We start from the raw sequence: 24,728 nt of genomic DNA on the forward strand, positions 1-24,728 counted from the left end.
TTATCTTTTCCAGAAAATCAAGCTCATAGTGAATAGCTTCGAAATAATATTTCACATAAACAGCTATATGGCCATAAATGCTATGACGTTTTTTTTGCAGAACATCTGACATAATGTTATGACATTGTCATTTCCATGATCAAGGATCACCAATAGCACTTGGACTGTCTTGGTAAGAATTAATAGTTATGAGAACTAAACCTCTAGCTAATGCATATTAAGTTCTTTTTGTTCCATATTAGAACTGTTTGTTTAATTTTGCGCAGCATTTTGAAAACAAAGCAATGCTGCATGTCTGTATGGCCAACTAGAGAGCACAATTCCATTGTAAATATTTAGCATCTTGCTACCTTAACCAAATGTAACTGATCGGGCTATTTCAGCAAAATTATCCTTGAACTATTGGAATGCTAATATGTATGGACCATTCAGTTACTTTGCCCATCTTATGACAATGATAACTCTATTAAATCTTTAATCAAACAGTTATCACACTTTCTGAAACAAAAAGGCAATCATCAAACTCTTTAACGACCAAAAATGCTTCTGTTATACTTGGGAGGACGCGTGACGCCCCATGTTTCCAGAAGAGCTCGAGACGTGGCGCCACCGACGCGGGTGCTTCTGTTATACTTGGGAGGACGCGTGACGCCCCATGTTTCCAGAAGAGCCCGAGACGTGGCGCCACCGATGCGCCCGCGGCCTGCACACGACCCGTGCTATTCCCTCACCTCCGCCTCCCAACCCACTCATGCAAGCACACGTACCCCCCTACCGTGGCGCCCTGATCCCAATCCTTTCGCCGCAGAGTCGCCTATAAATGGCGGCGTCGGCCTTCACCTGGTTCACCACCAGTGAGCTTCATCAGCAGAACAAAAGACAACCAGACATCTGATCCACAACACCACACTAGCTAGGTACCTGTCGAGAGGAACCACCGACCGGTGGAGCATGGAGCACGGCCAGCAGGGGCAGCACGGCTGTGACAGAACTGCCAAATTAAAATTCTAATTAAGTGTAATGGCCGTCATTTGAACACATCGGGCCCATTAGCTTAACGGCTTAATTTGGCGATACTTTCTCAACCCATGGCCCGATCGAAACAACACCGGTAGTCCCACGTGAAGGTGGGTGCAGATGGTACAAGCACGACTCATTACTTGAAAATACAAGTGATCACGACATGAAACATTTAGTTTTACAAACCGAGTTCAAATATATAAATAATTTACAAGATTAACACTTACATAGTCATGACTGAAGTCAAAATACAATGATTCTACAACTACTCTAGCTTACGTCAGTTCTGATCAACCCCGACCGGTCGGACCAGTTCACCCAACCGGTTGAACCGGTCGGCACCCCGCTGCCAACTCCACCGGTCAGACCGGTCTACGCAAAACAGAAAGACTGAACACTCAGCCCACAAGTGTACAACTCGACAGCGTCCTAACCTAAGGGTCCCGCTCCTCGACCTGCCACCCCTCTGCATCTCGGCGGATGAACTTGACACAACAGGGGCAGAAGTCGACGTCCGGGTGTCCTGTAATAATAGATGTGGCAACAAACCCTGAGTATTCTAATACTCAGCAAGGTTTACCCGACCAGTGGGTATAACTTAGCCCACCTAACTAGACATGCAAGGCTTTTGGCTGGTGGTTATTTTCAGAAAAAACTTCTAAAATAAGTCCTTATTTTTCCACTTTTAGCTCCAAATTTAATATACAACAATCATTAACTAGTATTTGCACCTGCTAAGCAAATCATGACAAATAAGGGATAATAATTTATGATAGTCATTTCCAAACATCACTTAAAATTCCATATAGCTTTACTACGATGCGGTGCTGCGATCAAGGTGCTCATATCCGAGAGCGACTGACGGCGAATCGATCCGATTTAACCTTGCAAGGTGGACCTAATCAACACGGCACGCAAAAGCCCCGTCGGATCCCATGCACCAACCTTTCCCCTCCCCGCCTCGAACTACAGGAACCAGCCCAACGGCATATGGTCAGCCGAGCTCAATGTGAGACCACCAAAAATAAACATATGCATCCCAATTCTCCGCGACTACTCGACTCGCCCCAGGAGTTGGGTGCGGGTTCCTGTATTTTCGAAGCAAAGCAGTACTCGGCTTATCGGTTTCGACTACCTCCTACTCCCGGTATGCGGTTAGTACTGTTCAAACTCAATCACAGGGCCAGACAACGAACGGTCCTTAACCGACACAGACGGGGCTAACCTCTCCCCGCCCAGTCTCCAAATTTTTTTCCTTTCTTACCTAATTCAACATTCCATATATTTAACTTAACTAAATGCCCTATATCTCGCGAGTGACCCGAAATCACTCGACTTCTACCGAGTTCTATTAAGCATAGCATTTCTATCAGCTTCTACATACTAGTACAACTCGAGGAAACCTAGGGATCATGCAACTAGGGTTCCAAATAATTCCTAAACCTAATGCACAAGTAATAGCAACATAATATAGGTGTCATAGTTTGAAATAAAAGGATGTGCACCGGGGCTTGCCTTGCGTCTGCTGCTCAACACTGGGGTGAGTTGGGCCTTGGGCCGACTCCTCGCGAACCTCCTGCTGCGGGTCTTGCCCCTGGGGCTCCTGTGGCTCCGCAACCACCTCGTATACGACCTCCTCTGCCGCGGCTGCTATACGTATGCATAATGATATAAGAATGCATGCAGTATGATTGTAACTTTGAAATAATCCTAACCCGTAGCTACACACCACTACCCGAGACAACCCGACGTCCAAAATCCTGCAAAACCCGGAATATCCGGATTAATACCCGGAGTTTCCGGGTGTGGAATTTCCGGAGTATCCGGACTTAAACCCGGAGTTTCCGGATTTCACACTGCTTTTGCCCCCAAAATTGAAGTTTTGATTGAGGCAAAACCAACCCACAAAAATCGAAACCCTCCTAGACCCTAGTAGAGTGATTCATAAGAAGATGATTGACCCAAACGTAATCACTTAAAACATCCTAGAACGATCATTCCATTTAGCCCTAGCTTGGGTACCTTCTCAAGTTGAAATGAAGCCACCCCAAGGAGGAATGAATGGAACGGATGATTCTCCACGCCGATAGAGGTTCCCTTTGCCTTGGAATCAACTTGAAATGGAAGATCTTGGGGTCTAGAGCTTAGGGAGAAAGGAGGACTAGTGAGGGAGAGAGAGAGCTGAAGGAGGGCTCGTGAGGGAGAGAGAGAGCTGAAGTGAATGGTGTTTTAACATATGAAAATAGTTAGAAGGCTAAAAACACGTGATATGGAGCTTCAGGTCCGGAGTATCCGGAAGAATACCCGGAGTATCCGGGTTAATCCGGAGTTTCTGGTTTAATACCCGGAGTATCCGGATATTTCCGGAAGTTCCGGGTCCAAATTTCGGAGGTTCTGGTTTCCCCAGACTCCAGGAAATGAAACTGAGTTTGAGCAGAGTTTCGACTTGATTTGCGACGGTTTAACTCAGGTCACTAATTAATCAGTTAAGCCCAGTTTTTAACACTCGGGTGTTACAACGGCCACGGAACCACCGGCCGCGTCGACCAGTACGGCAACCCGGTCGGCGGCGTCGGGCACGGCACCGGGACTGGGGGCATGGGGTATGGTGGTACCACCGGAACCGGTGGCATGGGCCAGCTGGGGGAGCACGGCGGGGCCGGCATGGGTGGCGGCCAGTTCCAGCCTACGAGGGAGGAGCACAAGACCGGCGGCGTCCTGCACCACTCCGGCAGCTCCAGCTCCAGCTCGGTAACCATACTTGCATCCCTCCTTTTGTTTTCTCAGGCTTCCAGCTTAATTAATCGTATCCATCGGACCGACATAGGCATTGCTTAACTTGATTGATCCTTTCTTTCGTGATTTGTAGTCCGAGGACGATGGCATGGGCGGGAGGAAGAAGGGCATTAAGGAGAAGATCAAGGAGAAATTGCCCGGAGGACACAAGAAGGACGACCAGCACACCACGGCCACCGACGGTGCCTACGGGCAGCAGGGACACACCGGCATGACCGACACGGGAACCGGCGGCGCCGCCTACACCGAGGGCACTGGCGAGAAGAAGGGCATCATGGACAAGATCAAGGAGAAGCTGCACGGACAGCACTAAACGCGGCTGCGCAGTACACGCGAGAAGCCGTGTGCTTATCTGTGTCATGGCGTTCCGAGTAATAAGATGAACCCCATCAGATGCAGTTGAAGTGTCCTTTGATGAACGCGTCCGCTCGCGTGGGGCGGACGCGGTTTGCACCTGTGTGTGTAGTGTGATTTAATTTGTATGTAACGTCATATACATAAGAGAGAGAGCTATACTGTGTAAACTGCTTTGTGTTTCTCTGAATAAATATACGTGGTTTGTGTACATTATTGGTGGTACAGTGATCCCCATATTCTTGATATTGTTGACGCAAATTTGGTGTAACGCACCAGCGCAAGAAAAGCACGGATCGTAACGATCGAACACCAGCGATCTTCGAGTTCTGGCGGAGTCCTCCCGAACTTGAGGTTTTAGGTTTTCGCGTATTTCTGCATCCAACCGATCTGACTAGTTGGGGTGACCATCGACGGAGTCTCTTTCGAACTTGAGGTTTTAGGTCTTTGCGTGTTTCTGCGTCCAACTAGTTGGAGTCCTCCCGAATTTGAGGTTCTAGGTCTTCGTGTATTTCTGCATCCAACCGATCTGACTGGTTGGTGCGACCACCGACGGAGTCTCTTTCGAACTTGAGGTTTTAGGTCTTCGCGTGTTTCTACGTCCAACTAGTCTCACCGATCACCGTCTTAAGCTCGCTGGTGTTCGATTGTCTAAGGTTGTTCTAGAATTGGCAGGCCACCTAGAGGACGTGGAGACGCAAGAAGAGCAAAAAAATTGGAAAAACTATGAGTTTGGAAAAGGAGTAAATAGATTGGTATTGAAAGGACTGTGGTTAAAAACTCTTGATTGGTCGTAGCTTTTATGGGTCGAGGAGGTCGTACCCCTTCTAAATCAGATTACAAAAGGACTAAAGTACAAACCCTAACTAGAATTGGACTAAACAAACCTTGGTATTTGCCAATTTTAGATGCCAACATATCACTACGCGTCTACACCAAAACCTCTCATTGGAGACACGGAAAAACTCTCATCGGAGACGAAAAAATTAGAGTCAAAATTTTTCATCACCGATATGAATCACAATGGTGACACGAATTTTTCACGTCGCCAATGACCCCTTATCGGAGACGCATTTCTTAATTATCCGCATCTCCTATTAGGGTTAATAGTGACACACCTCATTGCTTTCCACGTCTCCAATGTTGGGTCATTGGAGACGCGGGTTGGCAATTAGCGTCTCGTATGATGAATTAAAAATATAAAAGAAATAGGGGCGAAAATTGATAAAAAATAGGTCATATACACACCATAGTACCTCCTCTGATCACACATACATATATGCATACATCTGTTCTCATACACAGTGTCTCCTCTAATATACTACAGTGATCCTTATATAGCTAATAGACGCATTGTAGTACTATTCTAAAGAATACCAAATCCATAATTCAATATGGCTTATGAATCAAGTGGACAATTGCAGCAAAAGATAATCAGTTCAATAATATCAAATATGGCTTTTCCAACTGATGGTCAAGTGCTGTCTTCAACATAGAAAAAATTTATTGTGTTCACATATGAGAGTGCTCTTTTGAACATTACATATGACAGTGCTATGTTGGTGAATACTAGTTATTGAGAATCACTGATAGTTTGATCCATAAGCCTGAAAGATAGAACATGGAGAAGGATTAGATGGATTTCTAAAGATTAGAATTCAACTTCAAAATACAGTAAGATGGACAACTTGAAGAAAAATGCACAACCAACCCTGTGTTCTCAAGCTAGAAGTCTCTAGTGCCTTATGTGTGTCTTCCAGTCTTCTGCGACAACTCACTGACCTGGAGTACAAATACAAAGCAATAGATAGGTTATGGCTACAACCCTCCGAATACAACCAGATGTTATTTTATTCCCATATCTTGTATGCATAAACACATGAACACATAAATAAATAGTTCTGCAAAAGAGATAAGGAGAATAGTGCACCAATACAGACTATATGCCATTATAGATTTATGGTCACCTAGAATTATATGGAGCTTTCAATCCTAGTGCACTTCAGCAAAACAAAATGGGATTCAGTGCTAGATCTGTTATGTAAGATAGCTATATGGTACAGAGTAAAGCGTCCCAAAACCTGAATATCTGAGCCATCTCATCAACCTGAATGTATTCATGTTTCAGTGCTTGCTAGTTCAAAACATAATTAAATCAGACAACAAAATGGAAGCTCAGCTGCCCACCAGTGGCTAAAATTCATAAGATCAGAATTTTGTGTCTATTATCATCTAATAACATCGAGTAATCAAAGGAGCAGATTATATAAAACGTTTATGTAATCCGTACAGTCCTGACCATTGCTATATATAAAGAATTGGTAGGGTATCAGTTTCTATACAACTACACATATTTGCATGCACCATCCATATCTGTGACAATCCAAGTTTTATGGGCTAGAAGCACCCAATTAAAATATAGATTTTGTGTTTATATATTTTTTTTAAAAAATTTAAAACATGATTGCCATAGCAAGGGTATTTTTGTAATTTTGAAAAAGTGCAGGGTCCTTTTCACAAAATAGTTTTGCATAAGGCAAAATTTTAAATTTTGTGAGGGGGTTAAAGTGCATATTTTATTTTTCACTTTTACCATCATAAAAAGATATATTTTATGCTTAGAGCTACTCATGAAATTTTAAAAACTTAAATTGTGTTCTTTTGCATTTAAAAGAATTGACGAATTTAAAAATAGTTTCAAATCCTTTAACTTAGTAAGTTTTTGCCCAATATGAAAGTTGTATATCTTGCAAAGTTACACAACTTTCATGTTAAACACGTTTTCTTTTGAGCCCTAGATTAGTGGGGAAAAAATTACATTATAGTTATCCCCCTAAACTTTTGTAAATTTCCAAAACCACCCCTGTCTCTCCCCTTTCTTCTTCCTTCCTCTGCTGAAACAGGGGCGCCGCCCCTCGCCGCCGTTTTGACCGCCGCCGGTCTTCCTGCGCGCCAGCTACCTCCGCGCCGCCCCACGCGTCGGGTGTAGGGCATCGCCACCGACCGAACCGCCTCTGCCTGGCCTCCATTCCCCGCACCACGATAGCCCCAACTCCCCTGTTCGCACCACCTCGCCAGTCGCCATGGGGAAGCTGCTCCGCCGCCGCCTCTTGCCCACAGCTCGGCGGAGCTTATCCCTCGTGCTTTCCCTTCGCTTATCCCCTCTCCTTGCGCCTATAAGTAGCCGACCCTCCCTTCCTTCGCCGGCATCCACCGCCACTCGCCCCCATCCAACCACCGCCGCCTCTGCCCCTCGCGGAACCGCCGCTCTGCCGCCACTTCGCCTCCACCGAACCCGCCAACAGCTACTCCTTGTCGTGCTGCTATGTCCTGGCTACTCCTTCTCTTCCTCCCCACATCTTCTTCGCCAGAACCTGCTCACCATCGGACATCCGCCCGCCGCCGCTCCTGCCCGCCGTGGGGGACCTCCCTCCGGTCGATTCCCACCCAAATTGAACCTCGGAACCGGTGCGCCATGGCCCCCTCTCCATTTCCCCCCAACCTTCCCCTTGCTCTCAAGGCCTAGGCTCGCCGGAACATGGCCGGACAGAGCCACCCACGGCCGGCCATGGCCATAAGGACCTAATTGCGTTGATTGAGTTCTTTCCAGGGTACTTTCTGCAAAGTTTTCATACCCTTTCAAACCCTGTTTCAGTAAACTTTGAAAATTCCTAGAAAATGGTAGGAAAATCAGAAATTTGTCAAATAAATATTATTGGGTTTCTTAAATAAGGATCTACAAGTTCTCTTAAAGGAGTTACATCTATTTGTGCCCAGCTTGAACTCTAGAAAATAGTTTTGTAAAAGAGAGTTGTAATGCATCTTGTGAATCCTAGCTTGTTTAGGTTCAAGCTTTGGAACTTTGTGTTCTTATGTGAAGTAGAGTCTTGCGTAAAATTTGTAGCCCTAGTGCCTGACTTTTGCTTGTGATTTCATGTACTCTGTTTAATTCTAGCTTATGCACTTATTAATTATTAAAGCATGTTCTTGTTAGTTTCTTAGGGTCATCTTTTTACCACAATATCCCCACTCTAGACTGATCCAACACTACTACAAACCATAGATATTGTAACACACTCTTGCAACACATTCATCAATATGTTACAGAGAAGTTTCATAGGAACACTAAACTAAGTGTTACAAGCTGAGGTTGTCACACATAGTGCTTGGCTTGTAAAGTTGTGTTACAGATGAAGATTGTAGTAACACAAAATTAATGTTACAACTAAAGTGTTACAAAATGGTAGTATGTTGTAACACAAAACTGAAAGGCGTGTACATATCTAGTAGTAACACAAAATAATGATATAGCTAAATTGTTACAAGTAAACATACATTGCATGCCACTTCGTAGCTAATGTCACATGAAACATACATTTAATACCAACGACTAGTAGTAATTTTTTTATTAATAATGAAAACTAACTATTGATGGAACCTTGATCAGTGTCACCAACTCTTTTAGATGAATCTGTGCCAACTGCTCAGTCAGGCTAAAAACTGGAAAAAGAAAAAAAATTGACACATGCCATTTCTGTGATTTGAACCAGCAACCTCTACCCTCACATCATGTATCCTTGCCATCCTACCTACAATTCATTAGTGTAGAACTATGGAATTTTATTCTATTTGACTCTTATTGTCTTAAATTTTGCTCAAATTATGTCCAAACCATGTCAAATAAAAAACTTTACAATAAGTTGTAGATATTGTTCAAATCGATAATTTTCAAATGAACTGTCTCAACTCCATTTGAGCCCCACGGACTAGTTATAGTTTTCGAAACATGATAAAATCAATGCGGGCTTTTAACAAGAGTCAGCATGGGTAGTCTCTAAATGTATCTATGCTCCTGAATAACACATGAGGATTTATCTGGCACAGATAACCTATATGTGCTAGGCTCCGATCTTCACTGGCACAAATGATCCAACATAGATGAGAGTATCAACTTAGTAAGCAAGAGAGTAAAAATTGATAGCACTTATTGATTTTTTGGTAAGCCATGACAGTTAAATATATCACCAATATATTAGAGATTATTAGTCCAAATTTGAAAAGTTTACCAAGTTAGAAAAGATCACCAAATTAATGTTGAGGGTACGATTAGTAAAAGAAATACTTACCTAGTCCTAAGTGTGGTTTTAGTTTTGTTTCTTCAGAAAAGTAATTGATGAGTGAGATTAGTATACTAATTGCCAAAATAAAACTTGCTAGAAGTACGAGTTGAACCATATCTAGGCAATCGTAGAATGTTTACACTAGTTTTGTTGTTGGTGGGACCATTCCCCTTCGTACTTATACTTGAAATATTTTATTCAAATTTGATAGTAATAGTTATGATCAGAGCTGTCCTGATTATCGATCAATCCTGAAATTTTTCTTCCATTTAATAGGGTTAACACAGACACATCTCGTTATTGTCAGCACATATCATTTTTTAATCAAGCAATACCATAACAATAATACTGTGGTGGCAACTAAAACAATTTTATAAGCTAAGTAAAAGCTGATCAAAATAATACGCATCCTCTTAATCAAAATTTTAGCAACCGTCGTCCCTCTCGATCCACTCCGCCCTCATCATTGAATATATTTTTTCTATCATATCTCTGCACTGCTCGTCAACCGCGCCGAGACGATCCAATCCGCTGCCAACTCACCTACCGATCCTCGAGCACTCCCCTCCGGCCCTCTTCCTCAGATGGCGCATCCGATCCAGCCAGGGGCCAGGGCTCTTCAAATGTGGTGCGTCTCCGCCGCCGCACGACTCCGCGACAACCGTCATCCATGAATTCGGCCCGCGCTGTTGCACCCAAGCATGGCCGCAGATCGAGATGGCCCCTCGTCGTTTGCGTCGTCGGACACCGAGGAGGTGACGCGAGGGTGCGCTGGGATGCTGATGAAGGACAGGAGGAGGATGGTCTGCTGGTTCCTGGCCGCCAGCCGCCAGATCGAGGTGGCCCTCCCTGCCTCCGCTGCGCTCCTCCGCGGCTCTTCCAGCCCACGCCGCGCTCGTTCTCCCATTGTGCCGGTAGCTGCACTCTGCTTTGTGCCGTCGTGTGGAATGGAGGCATCTTCACAGTACCAGGAAATTGCGGTTCATAGGGCAAGGCCGCAAGAACATCTGAGGTATCCACATATAGTTTAGTTTAGATTATTAAGATCTTATTAATTTTACAATGCTTCTTCCGGATCTGTAGCATGCTCACGAGAACGCATTCGCCTCCAAATTATCATATATACTGACATACTGTTACACAACCTTACTAGTATAGTAACTTATTTTTTTGTGAAGATATATTATCAGGTGGTGTGAATGGTTGTTCGATGAATCCATCTAGTTTCTTTAATACTATTTTGGCGAGATATTTTTTATCTATCGGATCTAGTGAGATTTAATTTCTCAAAGGACTTGTCACCCTTGTTTCAAAGTTAATCATGGATTTCGATGCAGCATGCCTAGGAAATTAAATCTGAAGCAGTGAACTCTTTTTCTTATTTAACTCATTAGCTATCCCGTGACTTTGTTTCTCAGCCGACTAGCTAGGATATACTGGTGTATACATATGTGATGGATGACGATGTTTCCCTCAACCAGTGTGTTTTTTCTGCTTAAGCAAAAGAATATTAGACGGAGGATTGTGGATCATCCATTAGTGTCAGATAGCTCTCCTTGCATGTTATTTTGCTTTGCTTTGATGTGGTTCAACTTCAATAGAATTATTCTGGATAAAAGATAAAAACATCTTGCTGTTGGCTTGTTGCTGCTGAGATGACTTTTTTTTTTGGTTTCTCGTTGCCTTTGCTCAGAATCTAGAGCCGTTTAAGGCTTTGTTTACTTTTTGTGCCGGTCATTTCTTCAGCATGTAAAGTATTACTTTACTTGAATGGCAAGAGGTAGCTATTCTAGTCTAGTTACTCCTAATAGCCGAACAACTATCACGCCTGCTACATTATGACAATACAATTACCAACAGTGCATCTGTCTTCAAAGTTAGATCAGAAGATTTTCAACTGAAGTCTATAATCACCTTACTATCGTGCTAAAGGAGTATCAATTGCTTGGTCTTTGAGTTGTGTGTGATATAGCTTTTTTTTCTGAAAATATAAGGAAAAAGTCTACATAACCCCCTCACCTTTGGAGGGTTGTCTACTTCACCCCCTCACCTTCAAAACCGGTTATTTAACCCCCTCAACTTTGCAAAACCGGACAAATAACCCCCCCAAGTGGTTTTGGACGGTGGTTTTGCTACAGTAACGCGGTTTTATCTTTTTCTTTTATTATTTATTTTCGCTGAATCTTTGAAAAATCATAGTAAATCGTAGAAAAATCGAAAAATGGAAAATCCAATTTTGTTGGACTCCACATGATTAGATCTACATAATGAACATATAATATGGTATTCTTTAGTATAAAATTTTTATCATAGATTTAGATCTATGCTTTTCTATAATTAAAAGAAATAATTCATATCTGCAGCTTCTATGGTCCAATTGTAGTGAAATTTTTACGGTTGGCAAACTGTTGTATGTTTGAACTATAGTAAAAATTTCATACTCATTTGATAACGTATAACTTAGTTATAGATTTATTTCAGTTTATGCTTGTTAAATCTATGCTTTATCTATAACTAAGTTATACATGATCCAATGAGTATGAAATTTTTACTGTAGTTCAAGCATACAATAATTTGCCAACCGTAAAAATTTCACTATAATTGGACCATAGAAGCTGCAGATATGAATTATTTCATTTAATTATAAAAAAGCATAGATCTAAATCTATGATAAAAATTTTATACTAAAGAATACCATATTATATGTTCATTATGTAGATCTAATCATGTGGAGTCCAACAAAACTGGATTTTCCATTTTTTTGATTTTTCTACGATTTACTATGATTTTTCAAAGATTCAGCGAAAATAAATAATAAAAGAAAAAGATAAAACCGCGTTACTGTAGCAAAACCACCGTCCAAAACCACTTGGGGGGTTATTTGTCCGGTTTTGCAAAGTTGAGGGGGTTAAATAACCGGTTTTGAAGGTGAGGGGGTGAAGTAGACAACCCTCCAAAGGTGAGGGGGTTATGTAGACTTTTTCCAAAATATAATATTACAACTAGCTTAATTTCTCTATACACTTTGAAATGATACATATTAAAGCTATATTTCGGAATGCAGGTTGAAATGATTAATGACTGAATTCTTATGTTTGGAGGCATTCGAGAATGGATTAAGAAACAATGAATTTCAGGATTCCATCATACTCACACTTTATTTCTTTTCCTATCCAATAGTATAGACTTTGTACACTTCGCGACAATGTAATATTTGTTTTCTACCTGTATGTATACTTTTATGTACCTTCTTCTCAGTATTGAAAATTACAGTTTGTGTGATCAATCATGCTTACTCCAAAAGAACAATTTCAACATTATTTACTATGGGAAATATATAATATTTTCTTTTTAATTTTTTTTGAATGTGTTACAATAGGTAAAACATGAGTTACAAACCATATGTTTCTTTTCCCAAACTATGTTCTCTATCACATTGTGGAAGCGTTACTATAGCTAAAAAATGTGTTACAAAAGATAAATGTTGTAACACTTGATAAGTGTTCCACTAGATTATTAATTGTGTTCCAGTGTAGTAACACTTTTTAGGATATAAAGGAACACATGTATTCTGTTCTAATAGATTAAGCTATAGTAACATCACATATAGGAACACAAACAAGATGTATTACCAGGAGACCTAGTAACACATTTATTGTGCTATTGTAACACAAGTTGGTGTTACTAAAACCATGTTATGTAGTAGTGCAAAAGTATGTCATACAAACAAAGCTAATTCATTTTAAAGCACGGTAACTACTGGAATTCACATATAAATTTGAATGTTATTTTCAAAAGTTGCTAAAACCAAAATCAGAGATTGCCATGTGATTTTGATTTGTGCATTCTGGAAAATAGCCTGCCACTACTGCGTACAAAGGTGCGCGCTAACGTAGAACTTCTATTTTTTCTCAGCTACACTATCTATCTAGCTTGTTCAACTTAGATTCGAACAAAAGAACCGAATACTCAAAATTATGAATGCAAAGTTACTTGGAAGTGACATAAAAAATGTTTTATAAAGAACTTCAAATAAGTTTAATTATAAAGAGATGTACCCACTGGATAGCCTCCCGTTCCTTCGGAGCAACTGTCACCGCATGTGGCATTGCTACTACTGCTAGTTGACCTAGTATGTTTCTGGACCACCAGAGCATAATGTAAATATTGCTATACACTTACAAGGAAGATTCACAAAGTTATGCAGTTTTCTTATCCACCAGCACCACCCTCAAGACTTTCATTCACGAAGCGGAGAAACTCAGCCTGATTTTCCTGAATCAACCGCAGGATTTGTGGGTTTTGTTTGCCTAGCTGTTGAAGCATTGGCTATTAATCAACAGAATCATACAACCATTAGCGACATGCCGAATGAAAGATTATCAAACATGAAAGGGGGAAAATTTTGATATGGCATTTGCCAGCATCAGACAAACAACATCAGACAAAATAGAAAGAGAACATTGATCGATGCATTTGCCAGCATCAGACAAACAGCTAGATGATATGACATTTCTTTTCCAGAACATCTAGCAAAATGTTATTACATTATCTTTTCCAGAAATCAAGCTCATAGTGAATAGTGAATAGCTTCTGAAATAATATTTCACATAAACAGCTATATGGCCATAAATGTGTCATGGGCAGTTGGAGGTCTTATGGGCCGGCTGGACAGACCCATTAGGGTTAGATTTAGGGATCAGATTAGGTCTTACTTAGGGGTCAAGGAACCCTATCTATATAAAGAGAGGAGATGTGTCATTCAAGGCAGGCAAGAATTATGAGAAATCAATCTAGTCCCAATCCCCAATTCCTCTCCCCAGCCTAGATCCAATCCCAACCTAATCAGTCGTCGCCGTCCGGCTATCTTCCCGGCGGATGTTTATCCAGTTATGAATTAGGTTCATAACAACTGGTATCAGATTGCTCGGGTTCCCTTTCCATGGCCACCATGGAATCCTTGCAGAAGGCGATTGAAGACATGAACACCATGATGACCAAGATGAACTCCACCCTGGAGACCCTGGCGCCGCTGGCCCCAAGCGCTGCTGACCTAGCAGTCCTGCCGGGCAAGGTTGCAGATCTGCTGAAAATGATGAATGACACCGACAACCATCTTCAATCTGTTGGCGTCGCTGTTTGATGTCTAGAGGCAGGAGAAAGCTCATCTGGGTCTAGGGTGCAGCCGCAGACGTCCTTTCGTGTCTGCATGGGGCGACTACACCTCCGCTTCATCAGACGGAAGGCACCGTCAGCTAGGCGCCTGTGGCCACGAACCGGCCACCCATGGCGCCCACGCCGCCGGCCGCAACAGGGTCGTCTCCGCGGTCCGCTGCCTGCAAGCGCACGAGGCTGGTCGATACGAGGCCACCGTCGCCGATGGCCGCTGCGTGGTCGCCTCCGCTGGCAACCATGGAGGGCTTCTTCGAGTCACCACGTGCCGCCGCCCTTCCGCTCAGCCTTGCAGGTTTCCACTGCATCTCCTCAGCTGCAGATTGCGGCAATGAACGGGGTGACATAGCATGCCTTCCCCGTGGGGAGAGACACGGAGCTGGGCTTGTGGTGGGCCACAAAAGCTGCTGTTTGGCCGGTGGGCTGCCACAAAATTCATGACACAGCAGTTCACGTGCAGCCCACAAGTCTGCAGTTTCCATGGGAGCCAAGAGTTGTCGTGTTTGCTGCATGTGAGTGCTTCCTGGGGGGATCTGTTGCTGCATGAACACCTAATTGTGGGGGAAGCTTCTTTGGATTTCTCTCTCTCTGTGCATCAGGATGGGGTCCTCCAAAATTAGTTTGTGTCGTAGTCAAAAATAAGAAAATAAGCCGAGATGTAAAAGGCTTATTTTTTAGGTGTTTAGTTGCTAAGGAGTTGTGTCGTCTTCATAAGCAGGATGCGTTGCAGCTCGAGGACGAGCTGCTCAAAAAGAGGGGAGTAATGTCATGGGCAGTTGGAGGTCTTATGAGCAGGCCCATTAGGGTTAGGTTTAGGGATCAGATTAGGTCTTACTTAGAGGTCAAGGAACCCTCTCTATATAAAGAGAGGAGATGTGTCATTCAAAGCAGGCAAGAATTATGAGAAATCAATCTAGTCCCAATCCCCAATTCCTCTCCCCAGTCTAGATCCAATCGCAACCTAATCAGTCGTCGCCGTCCGGCTATCTTCCCGGCGGATGTTTATCCAGTTATGAATTAGGTTCATAACAAAATGCTATGACATTTTTTTGTGTGCAGAACATCAGACATAATGTTATGAGATTGTCATTTCCATGAACAAGGATCACCAATAGCACTTGGACTACCTTGGTAAGAATTAATAGTTATGAGAACTAAAACTCTAGCTAATGCATATTAAGTTCTTTTTGTTCCATATTAGAACTGCTTGTTTAATTTTGCGCAGCATTTTGAAAACAAAGCAATGCTGCATGTCTGTATGGCCAACTAGAGAGCACCATTCCATTGTAAATATTTAGCATCTTGCTACCTTAACCAAATGTGACTGATCGGGCTATTTAAGCAAAATTATCCTCGAACTATTGGAATGCTAATCTGTATGGACCATTCAGTTACTTTGCCCATCTTATGACAATAATAACTCTACTAAATCTTTAATCAAACAGTTATCACGCTTTCTTATACAAAAAGGCAATCATCTAACTTTAACAACAAAAAATGCTTCTGCTAACAGGGTGGACCGTAGGGTTAGCCGCCACCGCCAGGCCCTTCAGCCGCCGCCAGGCCCTCCCACCGTTGCCCCCTTGGTCCCCCCTCCTCTGCCCCTCCGATGGCCTCGCCGCCGGTAGGTAGAGCAGTGGGTACCTATTTTTTTCTTACATCTATTTAGTTTTTTTTTAGGGTTTGGTTCTCCAGCGACATCGACGAGGTGGTGGCGATGATGATGTTTTGGAATAAGGTCTCTCCGGTTTTTTTCTACCTCGACGACGTCCGTCTGGCGCCGACGATGGCCAAGTGAGAGTTAGTTCTGCCAGATCTGAAGGTTCTCTCCAGATCTTTTCAGTTGGTGTGTCAGTCAGGAGATACAGTTGGCTGTTCTTTGGTGTGGCGATTTCGACCTCTTCTTGCGATCTGTTCGGCGACAAGATCCGGTTTCTTCAACCCTCTATTTTGGTGGTGAAAGATTGCAAGCCTGTGTTGCTTGAGGTGTTCCCTCAGCCGATGTTCTTTCAGCGGTTGCTAGATCTCGTTGCAAGCAGCGAGTGGTTTTTGCAGTCTTCAAAGCCTTGTGTGGCAATGACGTTTGTAGATGTCCCTTTCAGTTACTGTCTTTTCAGTGTGTTTTTTGTGTGTTTTTCTAGCTCCGGTGGACGACGAACAATCGGATGAAGAAGACGACCAGATAACTCTTTGGTGTTAAATTGTCCTTCAATTATACTACTAATTATTGTTTTGATATGAATTATGAGACACTTTATGGTGTCTTACTAAAAAATAAAAAAATGCTTCTGCTATACTCCCTCCGTCCCAAAGACCGTCGTTGTAGGGTTTAAATTTTGTTCCAAAAAAACTGATGTTGTAGAAAAGTATCAATTTAATATGTGGAACTCACCTGTCAAAATTCAATTTGTTCGCTGTCACAGAAATTTCTCGAAGCAGACCGAGACGTGTCACGCCCCATGTTTCCAGAAGAGCCCGAGACGTGGCGCCACCGACGCGCCCGCGGCCTGCACACGACCCGTGCTGTTCCCTCCCCTCCGCCTCCCAACCCACTCAAGCACACGTACCCCCCTACCGTGGCGCCCTGATCCCAATCCTTTCGCCGCAGAGTCGCCTATAAATGGCGGTGTCGGCCTTCACCTGCTTCACCACCAGTGAGCTTCATCAGCAGAACAGAAGACAACCAGACTTCTGATCCACAACACCACACTTGCTAGGTAGCGAGACCTGTCGAGAGGAACCACCGACCGGTGCAACATGGAGTACGGCCAGCAGGGGCAGCACGGCCACGGAACCACCGGCCGCGTCGACCAGTACGGCAACCCGGTCGGCGGCGTCGGGCACGGCACCGGGACCGGGACCGGCGGCATGGGGTACGGTGGGACCACCAGAACCGGCGGCATGGGCCAGCTGGGGGAGCACGGCGGCGCCGGCATGGGTGGCGGCCAGTTCCAGCCTGCGAGGGAGGAGCACAAGACCGGCTGCGTCCTGCACCGCTCCGGCAGCTCCAGCTCCAGCTCGGTAACTAACCACTTGCATCCTTCCTTTTTTGTTTTCTCAGCACCTGCTCCCAGTTTAATCGGATCCATCGGACCGACATAGTAGACATTGCTTAACTCGATCCTTTCTTTTGTGATTTCTAGTCCGAGGACGACGGCATGGGCGGGAGGAGGAAGAAGGGCATTAAGGAGAAGATCAAGGAGAAATTGCCCGGAGGCCACAAGAAGGACGACCAGCACACCACGGCCACCGGCGGTGCCTACGGGCAGCAGGGACACACCGGCATGACTGGCACGGGAACCGGCGGCGCCGCCTACACCGAGGGCACCGGCGAGAAGAAGGGCATCATGGACAAGATCAAGGAGAAGCTGCCCGGACAGCACTAATTAAGCGCGGCCGCGCGGTACGCGCGAGAAGCCGTGTGCTTGTCTGTCACGGCGTTCCGAGATAATAAGATGAACCCAGCAGGAATGGAGTGTCCCTTGAACGCGTCCGCTCGCGGGGGGCGGACGGTTTGCACCTGTGTCCTAGAGGTTCTCCGTTTCACATGTGTGTGTGCAGTGTAGTTTGTATGGAACGTCATACATAGAGTACTGTACTGTGTAAACTGCTTTAATGGTGTTTTTCTGAATAAATATACGTGGTTTGTGTACGTCATTATTGGTGTTACAGTGATCCCCATATCCTTTGGATACCTCCATTTTATACTATGAATGAATGCCCGGCACTTCAACAAATGGTGTTTCAGAACATAAGGTAGGTACTGTTTCAGAATATTCATGTCTAATCCCCCCCCCAACCCCCTAATAATCACAACTCAAGCTAGAATCTGAAATGTGCGCTGCTGAATGTCTATAGTACTCTGGTGTGTGCCGTTTCTGAAAGGTTAGGAGCTAGAAACTGAAATGTGCATTGCCGAATGTCTTATACACTTGGTATGGCGGCTTTTTCCTTGATGACTATCTGTACATTGAAGCGGTTGACTAACTCTGCTCTTCATTATGCACACTTGTCTCTAGACAATTGGACATATACTTCCTTTGGCAAAGGAAGTCTTTTTGCATATCAACACGGTTTCAAAAACAACTGACCACTATCATTTTGCTACAAAAAATTATAAAATATAATTAATATATATTTTTATGGAAATACTTTTCAAGATGAGTCTACTTTCATCACTTTTATATTTTCAAACTCAATTTAAAAATATTTATTTATAGTCTGAAATATTTAATTTAAAACATTTAAAATGACTTCTTTTCAAGATGGAGCACCAGTGATCTCTGGATCTCTGGAAACTTCCGTTTACAGGAAGGACTTTGCTCAGTTGCCTACACCGCCAACATCTCAGGTGAAGATTAAAACTATGAGAGTTGCTGTATCTAGTCTTCGAATTGATAAGCTCTACGTGAAAAACACACCAAGCGCTACACGCCTCCATAGTCCATATAAACGTTTTAGATCCTGTTGGAAAGTACGAGCTACAATCTAACCTCCTCCTGGCGCGCTACAAACGTTTTAGTCCGGAAAAAAAATTCTAGGCAGGACGGCTGCAAAAGTGCCATCCGTGCAGCGCCCCTCCCGATTTGTGCCACATAGGCAGCCCTTGCATCCAAGGGCCTTGTTTGTTAGGGTGTGAAGCTCCTTTGACCACTAATTAGAGGTATTAAATGAAGTCTAATTACAAAATAATCTTCACAATTATGGTATTGTAGCATGTGCTGTAGCTAATAAGGCCTTTGACTGCATGATTAGAGGATGATTAGAGACGGTTACTATAACATCACTGTAGCCAATCATGGTGGAACTTAGCTCATTAGATTCGTCTCGAAAAATTACACCCATCCGTGAAAAGGTTTCGCAAATAAATTGCGTTTAGTACTCCATGCATGCATTCGTCTTTTTTGAAAAAAATTCAAGGTGCTAACCAAACATGGCCAAGCGCAGACGGCAAATGCGGCTCCGGATGCTGGGACGCGATCCCGCGGCTCCTGGAAAGTATGAGCTACAATCTAACTGTCGGTGTTTCAGATCACCGGCTAGTGAATTTGTTTATGCGTCACAGGATCGGATGGTTGTATAAGCAAAGACACAAGGTTTTATACTGGTTCGGGCGGAACGTTCCTATGTCCAGTTCGAGCTCTCGTGCTTTTGTACTCAAAAGTTTGTAGTAGGGGTTACAAATGGACGAGAGAGGGAGCAGGCGTCCCAAGTCTCTGGTTGTGTGTGTGTGTGTGTGTGTGTGTTCGAGTGCGGGTGCGGGTGCGCGGATGCCCTTGCATGGAGTGCGCCTCCCCCTTTTATAGCTCAAGGGGTGAGGGTTTACAGAGAGGGCGAGAGAGAGTGTGGGCGTCGGGCGACTCCTGCCCCCTTTCTACTACTAAACGGCGGGTCCCTTTGACCTATCTTTACCCGGCTCGCGGGAGACGTCTCGTCCGTACGCTTCTAACACAATATTCCTCGTGTCCTCATGGGAACGGGATCTCCGCCTGCCAACCGGATTTCCGCGTCCCTCGTCTCCGGGGCATGGCGTTGTGTCTCGTCTGATGTGGCTTTCATCCCTCGACTGGTGTGGATGAGGCTCTGACAGCGTATCTTGGCCGCGTCTTCGCCTAGATCTCCGCGGGCCGAATCCACTGCCCACTCTGTGTCCGTACCAGAGGAGAGGACAGTCGTGTCCCTGACTTTGCGGGACCACCCTGGGCATCCCGCCTCTATCCGACAAGCCCCCTGATTTCCTAGAGAGCCACATCCATGGGTCTCGAGTGAGGCGGGGCCTCTCCCGTGAGGGTTGGGCGAGGCGGACCCTCTCCCGTGAGGGTCGGGCGAGGCGGAAGTCCCCCCTCAAGGGTCGGGTGCGCCGGATCCTTCTCTTTGGGGAGGGGGGTCGGCGCAAAGTTGGACTTCCATCATCTGAGTGGGCCGTCTCTTTCGCTCTGGGCCTCATGGCCTATCAGCCGTTTTGCCGGGCCTTAGCCACCTCATGTTGTTCGTTTATTAGCTTGATTGATCCTTAACAGACTATGCTGGGATACCTATAATCCTTATCCCCAATAGTAGCCCCTAACCCCCCGCGGGGTTGTTTTGAAACACAGGGGGGGCTAATCCTATTTCCACGACGAGTGCATGATGTGGTCTTTTCGTCCTCTTTCTTGCCCGTGGGTGCGCATGAGGGCACCCACTGGGTCTAGCCCCCGAGCCTCTGGGCGAGTCAGAGATTCATCCATGGGGTTCAGTAGATAGTTTTTATTTCTCGAATTGATGGGACGACGCGATGTCTGGTCCGCTGGGTGCGCGCGAGCACACCCAGTGGGTGCTGTAGCCCTCGAACCTGTGGGCGAATCAGTGATTCGCCCAGAGGGTGATGCGTTCTCTCATTGAAAAAGTTTTCGGGGCACGTGGCCCCTTCTTTTTTATTTTTGATGACGAAACGCGTCGGGCGGACAGCGAGCTGGAGTCATGATGGCGCTTGCTGTTCCGTCGTCAGTGCTGACGCTACACCTGGCAGCTCCCAAGCCCCCAGCCCTGCCCCGCGTCAAGGCGCACTGATCGAGGGTGCCCTCCGCCCGTTGGGCGCCGCACCCTGAGGACTACTTAAACTTTTCCTCTGTGGCCGGTTCGGACGAGTGACCTTTCCTTGGCTATATAGGGGTATTCAGATGCCCTTTCCTACTCAATCTTCCAGCTCTCGCTTTGTGCTTCCTTCGACTTATAATGTTTCCTTTCGTTCTCGGACCCCCGGACTGGGCCGGTTGGCTTCCTTAGGTCCTGGTGCTAGAAGAATGCTTGCGAGTGGCGGGCGACTGTTGTAGAAGGCTTCCGTGCCATATCTCGGCTGGGAGGACATTGTAAGGTGGCGCGGGGCTCGGGACCGCCTGCCTCCGCTATGTCCTCCAGCTTACAGAGTAGCAGCCAAGGCGCCGCAGGTGTGACATCGGGCGGCTTTTCCGCTGCTCTTTGCATCGTCCTTGTCGGCGACAAGGTTGCTCTCGGAGAGGCGGCGTCGAGGGAGCTGTTCGCCAGCTTGACCCCCCGCAAGGTTTTCGGTGGAGGAGATGCTAGGAGAAGGCTTGCAAGGAGGGCATTCCTTCAGACCTGTGCGGCCCGGAGATTGCTTCTCGTGCTTCCCGAGCAGCCTGGCCGCTATGTCCTCCAAGGACTCGTTGGCCTTTTCCGGCGGCCTCTCCCCCCTCCAAGACAGGAAAAATTGCCACTTTCAGTGGCAATGCTTTTGTATCTCATACGACTTTGAGCCGACATCCCTTTGTAATCCTTTGTTCGCAAAGCAATGAAATTTCCACTTCGCGGGCGCGGTTCTTCTATTTGCTTGTTTGCTGGGGGGCTCGTCGGGCCGACCCTATTCTCGTGTCGCCCCTCCACGCGCTCTTTTCGTTCGGAGCGGGAAGGTATGTGCCTGCCACATTTTCTGTAGGAGGCAAAACGCGATGCCCTTGGAGTTCATAATGGATTGGTTTGAATGGGGCCCTGTTCCCGGTTCGTGGGGAATGAGACGAGTGGGCTAACGGCCGACCCCTATTCCTCTCTTTCCCGACCCTCGAAGTTACCAAAGTCATTCGGTCGACCCTGGTGGCTCGCTGCCTCCCCTCTCATGGGGGCACCAGGGTTGGTAATCGTTAGGATTGAAATGCAAGGTCAGGAAGCCTAGATCGCATGGTCGCGCCTAGGTTAAGGTCGTGTAACCCTTCCTTTGTTGCCCCTCACTCTTTTAGTCTCCGGGCAGTTGTCGAACCCTATGATGGGCCAACGTTCGAACCCTAGAGGGGCTGTGGGACGTCGTGGCCTTCCTTGGGCTTTTACTTGGCCCAGCTTTATTTACCTGAGGGTAAATCTGTCTTTTTTACCCTATTGCCAATCCGCATGCTCTCCAACGGGGTTTTTACATTTTTACCATTATAACGAATTGCACTCATCAGATTATCACTATTACGATGCCACCTACATCTATACCATAAGAGAGAAGTTTGACTTACAAATTTACCACATTTGAGGATGTGGCAGCCACGAGACCTGTCCACGCTGGCGCTGAGTCAGCAGGCACCGACGCCGTTCGGCCCCGTTACTGCGCGCTGGGCCCGGTTGACGCGCCGCCGCTAACCATATCCGACCGAATCGATCCCCCTCTCCTCCCACTTTCTTCTGCCGCATTCTTCTTCTTCCTCCTCTTGCCGCGCTGCTCCTTCCCTGCTCCCCCCTCCACCGCAGCCGGCGGAGCTGCACCACCTTGCGGCCGTCCACGGTGACCCAGGCCTCAGCGTCGCCGTCCAGCACCACGACGCCGATCTCGTGCTCCGCGCCGGCCTCCAGGAACCGGGCTCTCGTGGACCAGCAGCCGCACCGACGAACCGCTCCCGGCGCCGCGCCATCCGGGAGCCCGCGATCGGTATCCCGCCGTGCAGCCGCTCGACGTACCCGCGGCTCAGGTCGCCCAGCAGGAGCACGAACTCTGCGTCCGCCACGACGGCGACGTAGAACCCGGAGGCCGGCTCGGGCCCGGCCCCGCCGGCGGCGTACCACGCCGCGGCGTAGTCCCAGAAGACGCCCACCACGCAGCTCCCCGCCGTGAACGTCCCGCTCCCCTTCTTCTTGTGCAGGTGGCGCGGCGCGGTGGCGCGGGGCGGCGGCGGCCTCGTGGACGGCGGCGGAGAGCGCGGGCCCGTCGGGCGCCTGCGACCACGTGACCTCGAGGAGCAGCTCATTGCCAGTCCCGGCGCGTCGGAGACAAGGCTGTGGACGGAGGACGACGACGCCAGCGCCGGCGAGGAGCTGGAGAAGCCGGCAGCTCCGGCGAGCGCCCGGCGACAGAAGCCCGGAGGCGGAGGGGCATCGGGGCAGGGGTTCTGGATCCAAGGCTTTAGGGGCTTTTCCAAGAGCACTTAACCTGTACATGCCGTTAGAGACTTTCCATCGCCATTTTTTTCACTTCCTTCTTCTTGATTTGTGTGCTTGGAAGAATGGATTAGGATCGGCGTGCTGCTGGTTGACCACTTGTTGATTAATCCGAACATGACAAGGGGCGTGTGATTGTGAATGGTAGCATAGGAGAGAGGCTGACATACGGAAAGAGATGCTTTTGTTTCAGTTTGCTGCGTCACTGATCTGATTAGTGATTTCACACGACATGACTGCAACAGGAGAGGGGGGATCGATTCGGCCGGATAGGGTTAGCGGCGGCGGCGTCAACCGGGCCCAGCGTGCAGTAACGGGGCCGAACGGCGTCGGTGTCTGCTGACTCAGCGCCAGCGTGGACAGGTCTCGTGGCTGCCACATCCTCAAATGTGGTAAATTTGTAAGTCAAACTTCTCTCTTATGGTATAGATGTAGGTGGCATCGTAATAGTGATAATCTGATGAGTGCAATTCGTTATAATGGTAAAAATGTAAAAATCCCCTCTCCAACGGGCCGCAACTGTTGTAGTGGGCCCGTGTTTCGACGGGACGCGACGCGTCGGGTGCAGTACTGCCATGATGTAGCTGTGGTATTCGAGGAGGCGGTTCGCCTGTTCCTCCTCTTAAATCGTGCTGATGGGGGCCACGGCGGCGTACTTGCGCCTGCACCCGAGCCAGAGACCGAAAAGTGAGAAGGGGGGAGGGAGCGAAAACAAAAGATCCTCACCGTCTCTGCCGCCGCGCCCTTTCACCGCCATTCGCAGTCGTCGCCATCGTCCAGCCCCCGAGTTCTCCCCGCGAGCTCCGCTCGTCCTCCATGTCTCCATGGGCGCGGTCCACCATCACCCAGGCGGAGTTGGAAAGGCTCGTGGCCTGGGGGTTGCTTCGCCCGCGTACTGTGGCTGAGGAGTGGATTGCTCCCGGCGGCGAGCGGTCGCCGTCTCCACTGCCGGGCTACATCGTTTCCTTCGTCGAGTTCCCTGAGCGGGGCTTTGCGACGCCCGTTCAGGACTTCTTCCACGGGCTATTATTCCACTACAAAGTGGAGCTGCAGCACTTGAATCCCAATGGGATTCAGCACATTTCCGCCATCGTCACCCTGTGCGAAGGCTACCTTTGTGTCCCCACCGTCTTTGACCTCTGGAGGTATTTCTTCTCGGTCTCAACCTATCGGCTGAAGACTAGTGGCACATTCTCGGATGTTCTGGCAGGCTACGCAAGCGTGCATCTGCACAGCGGGGGCGATCATCACGAGCGCCAGTTTATCGAGATGGGGAAACTGAAGACCTCCAACTAGGGGTGGCACGCGAAATGGTTCAATCTGAAGAACGACAATCCGTCCCCCCCTCCCTAGCTTCAT

At 46.7% G+C, this 24,728-nt stretch overlaps 2 protein-coding genes across 2 annotated transcripts; both read left to right on the forward strand.

Moving 5' to 3' along the window:
- The first annotated feature begins 768 nt into the window (after positions 1 to 768).
- LOC120703864 (dehydrin DHN1-like) lies at positions 769 to 4,130 on the forward strand. Its single transcript, XM_039988059.1, has 3 exons — positions 769 to 976; positions 3,539 to 3,771; positions 3,890 to 4,130. The coding sequence occupies exons 1-3, from the start codon at positions 952 to 954 to the stop codon at positions 4,127 to 4,129; spliced, it is 498 nt and encodes a 165-aa protein (XP_039843993.1). The 5' UTR covers positions 769 to 951; the 3' UTR covers position 4,130.
- A 12,963-nt stretch (positions 4,131 to 17,093) lies between these two features.
- On the forward strand, positions 17,094 to 18,119 carry LOC120703855 (dehydrin DHN1-like). The gene is made up of 2 exons (XM_039988049.1): positions 17,094 to 17,483; positions 17,606 to 18,119. The coding sequence occupies exons 1-2, from the start codon at positions 17,220 to 17,222 to the stop codon at positions 17,846 to 17,848; spliced, it is 507 nt and encodes a 168-aa protein (XP_039843983.1). The 5' UTR covers positions 17,094 to 17,219; the 3' UTR covers positions 17,849 to 18,119.
- Positions 18,120 to 24,728: the final 6,609 nt, after the last annotated feature.

Source organism: Panicum virgatum, chromosome 1K (genome assembly GCF_016808335.1).
Source record: "Panicum virgatum strain AP13 chromosome 1K, P.virgatum_v5, whole genome shotgun sequence".
In the NCBI taxonomy this organism is placed as follows: domain Eukaryota; kingdom Viridiplantae; phylum Streptophyta; class Magnoliopsida; order Poales; family Poaceae; genus Panicum; species Panicum virgatum.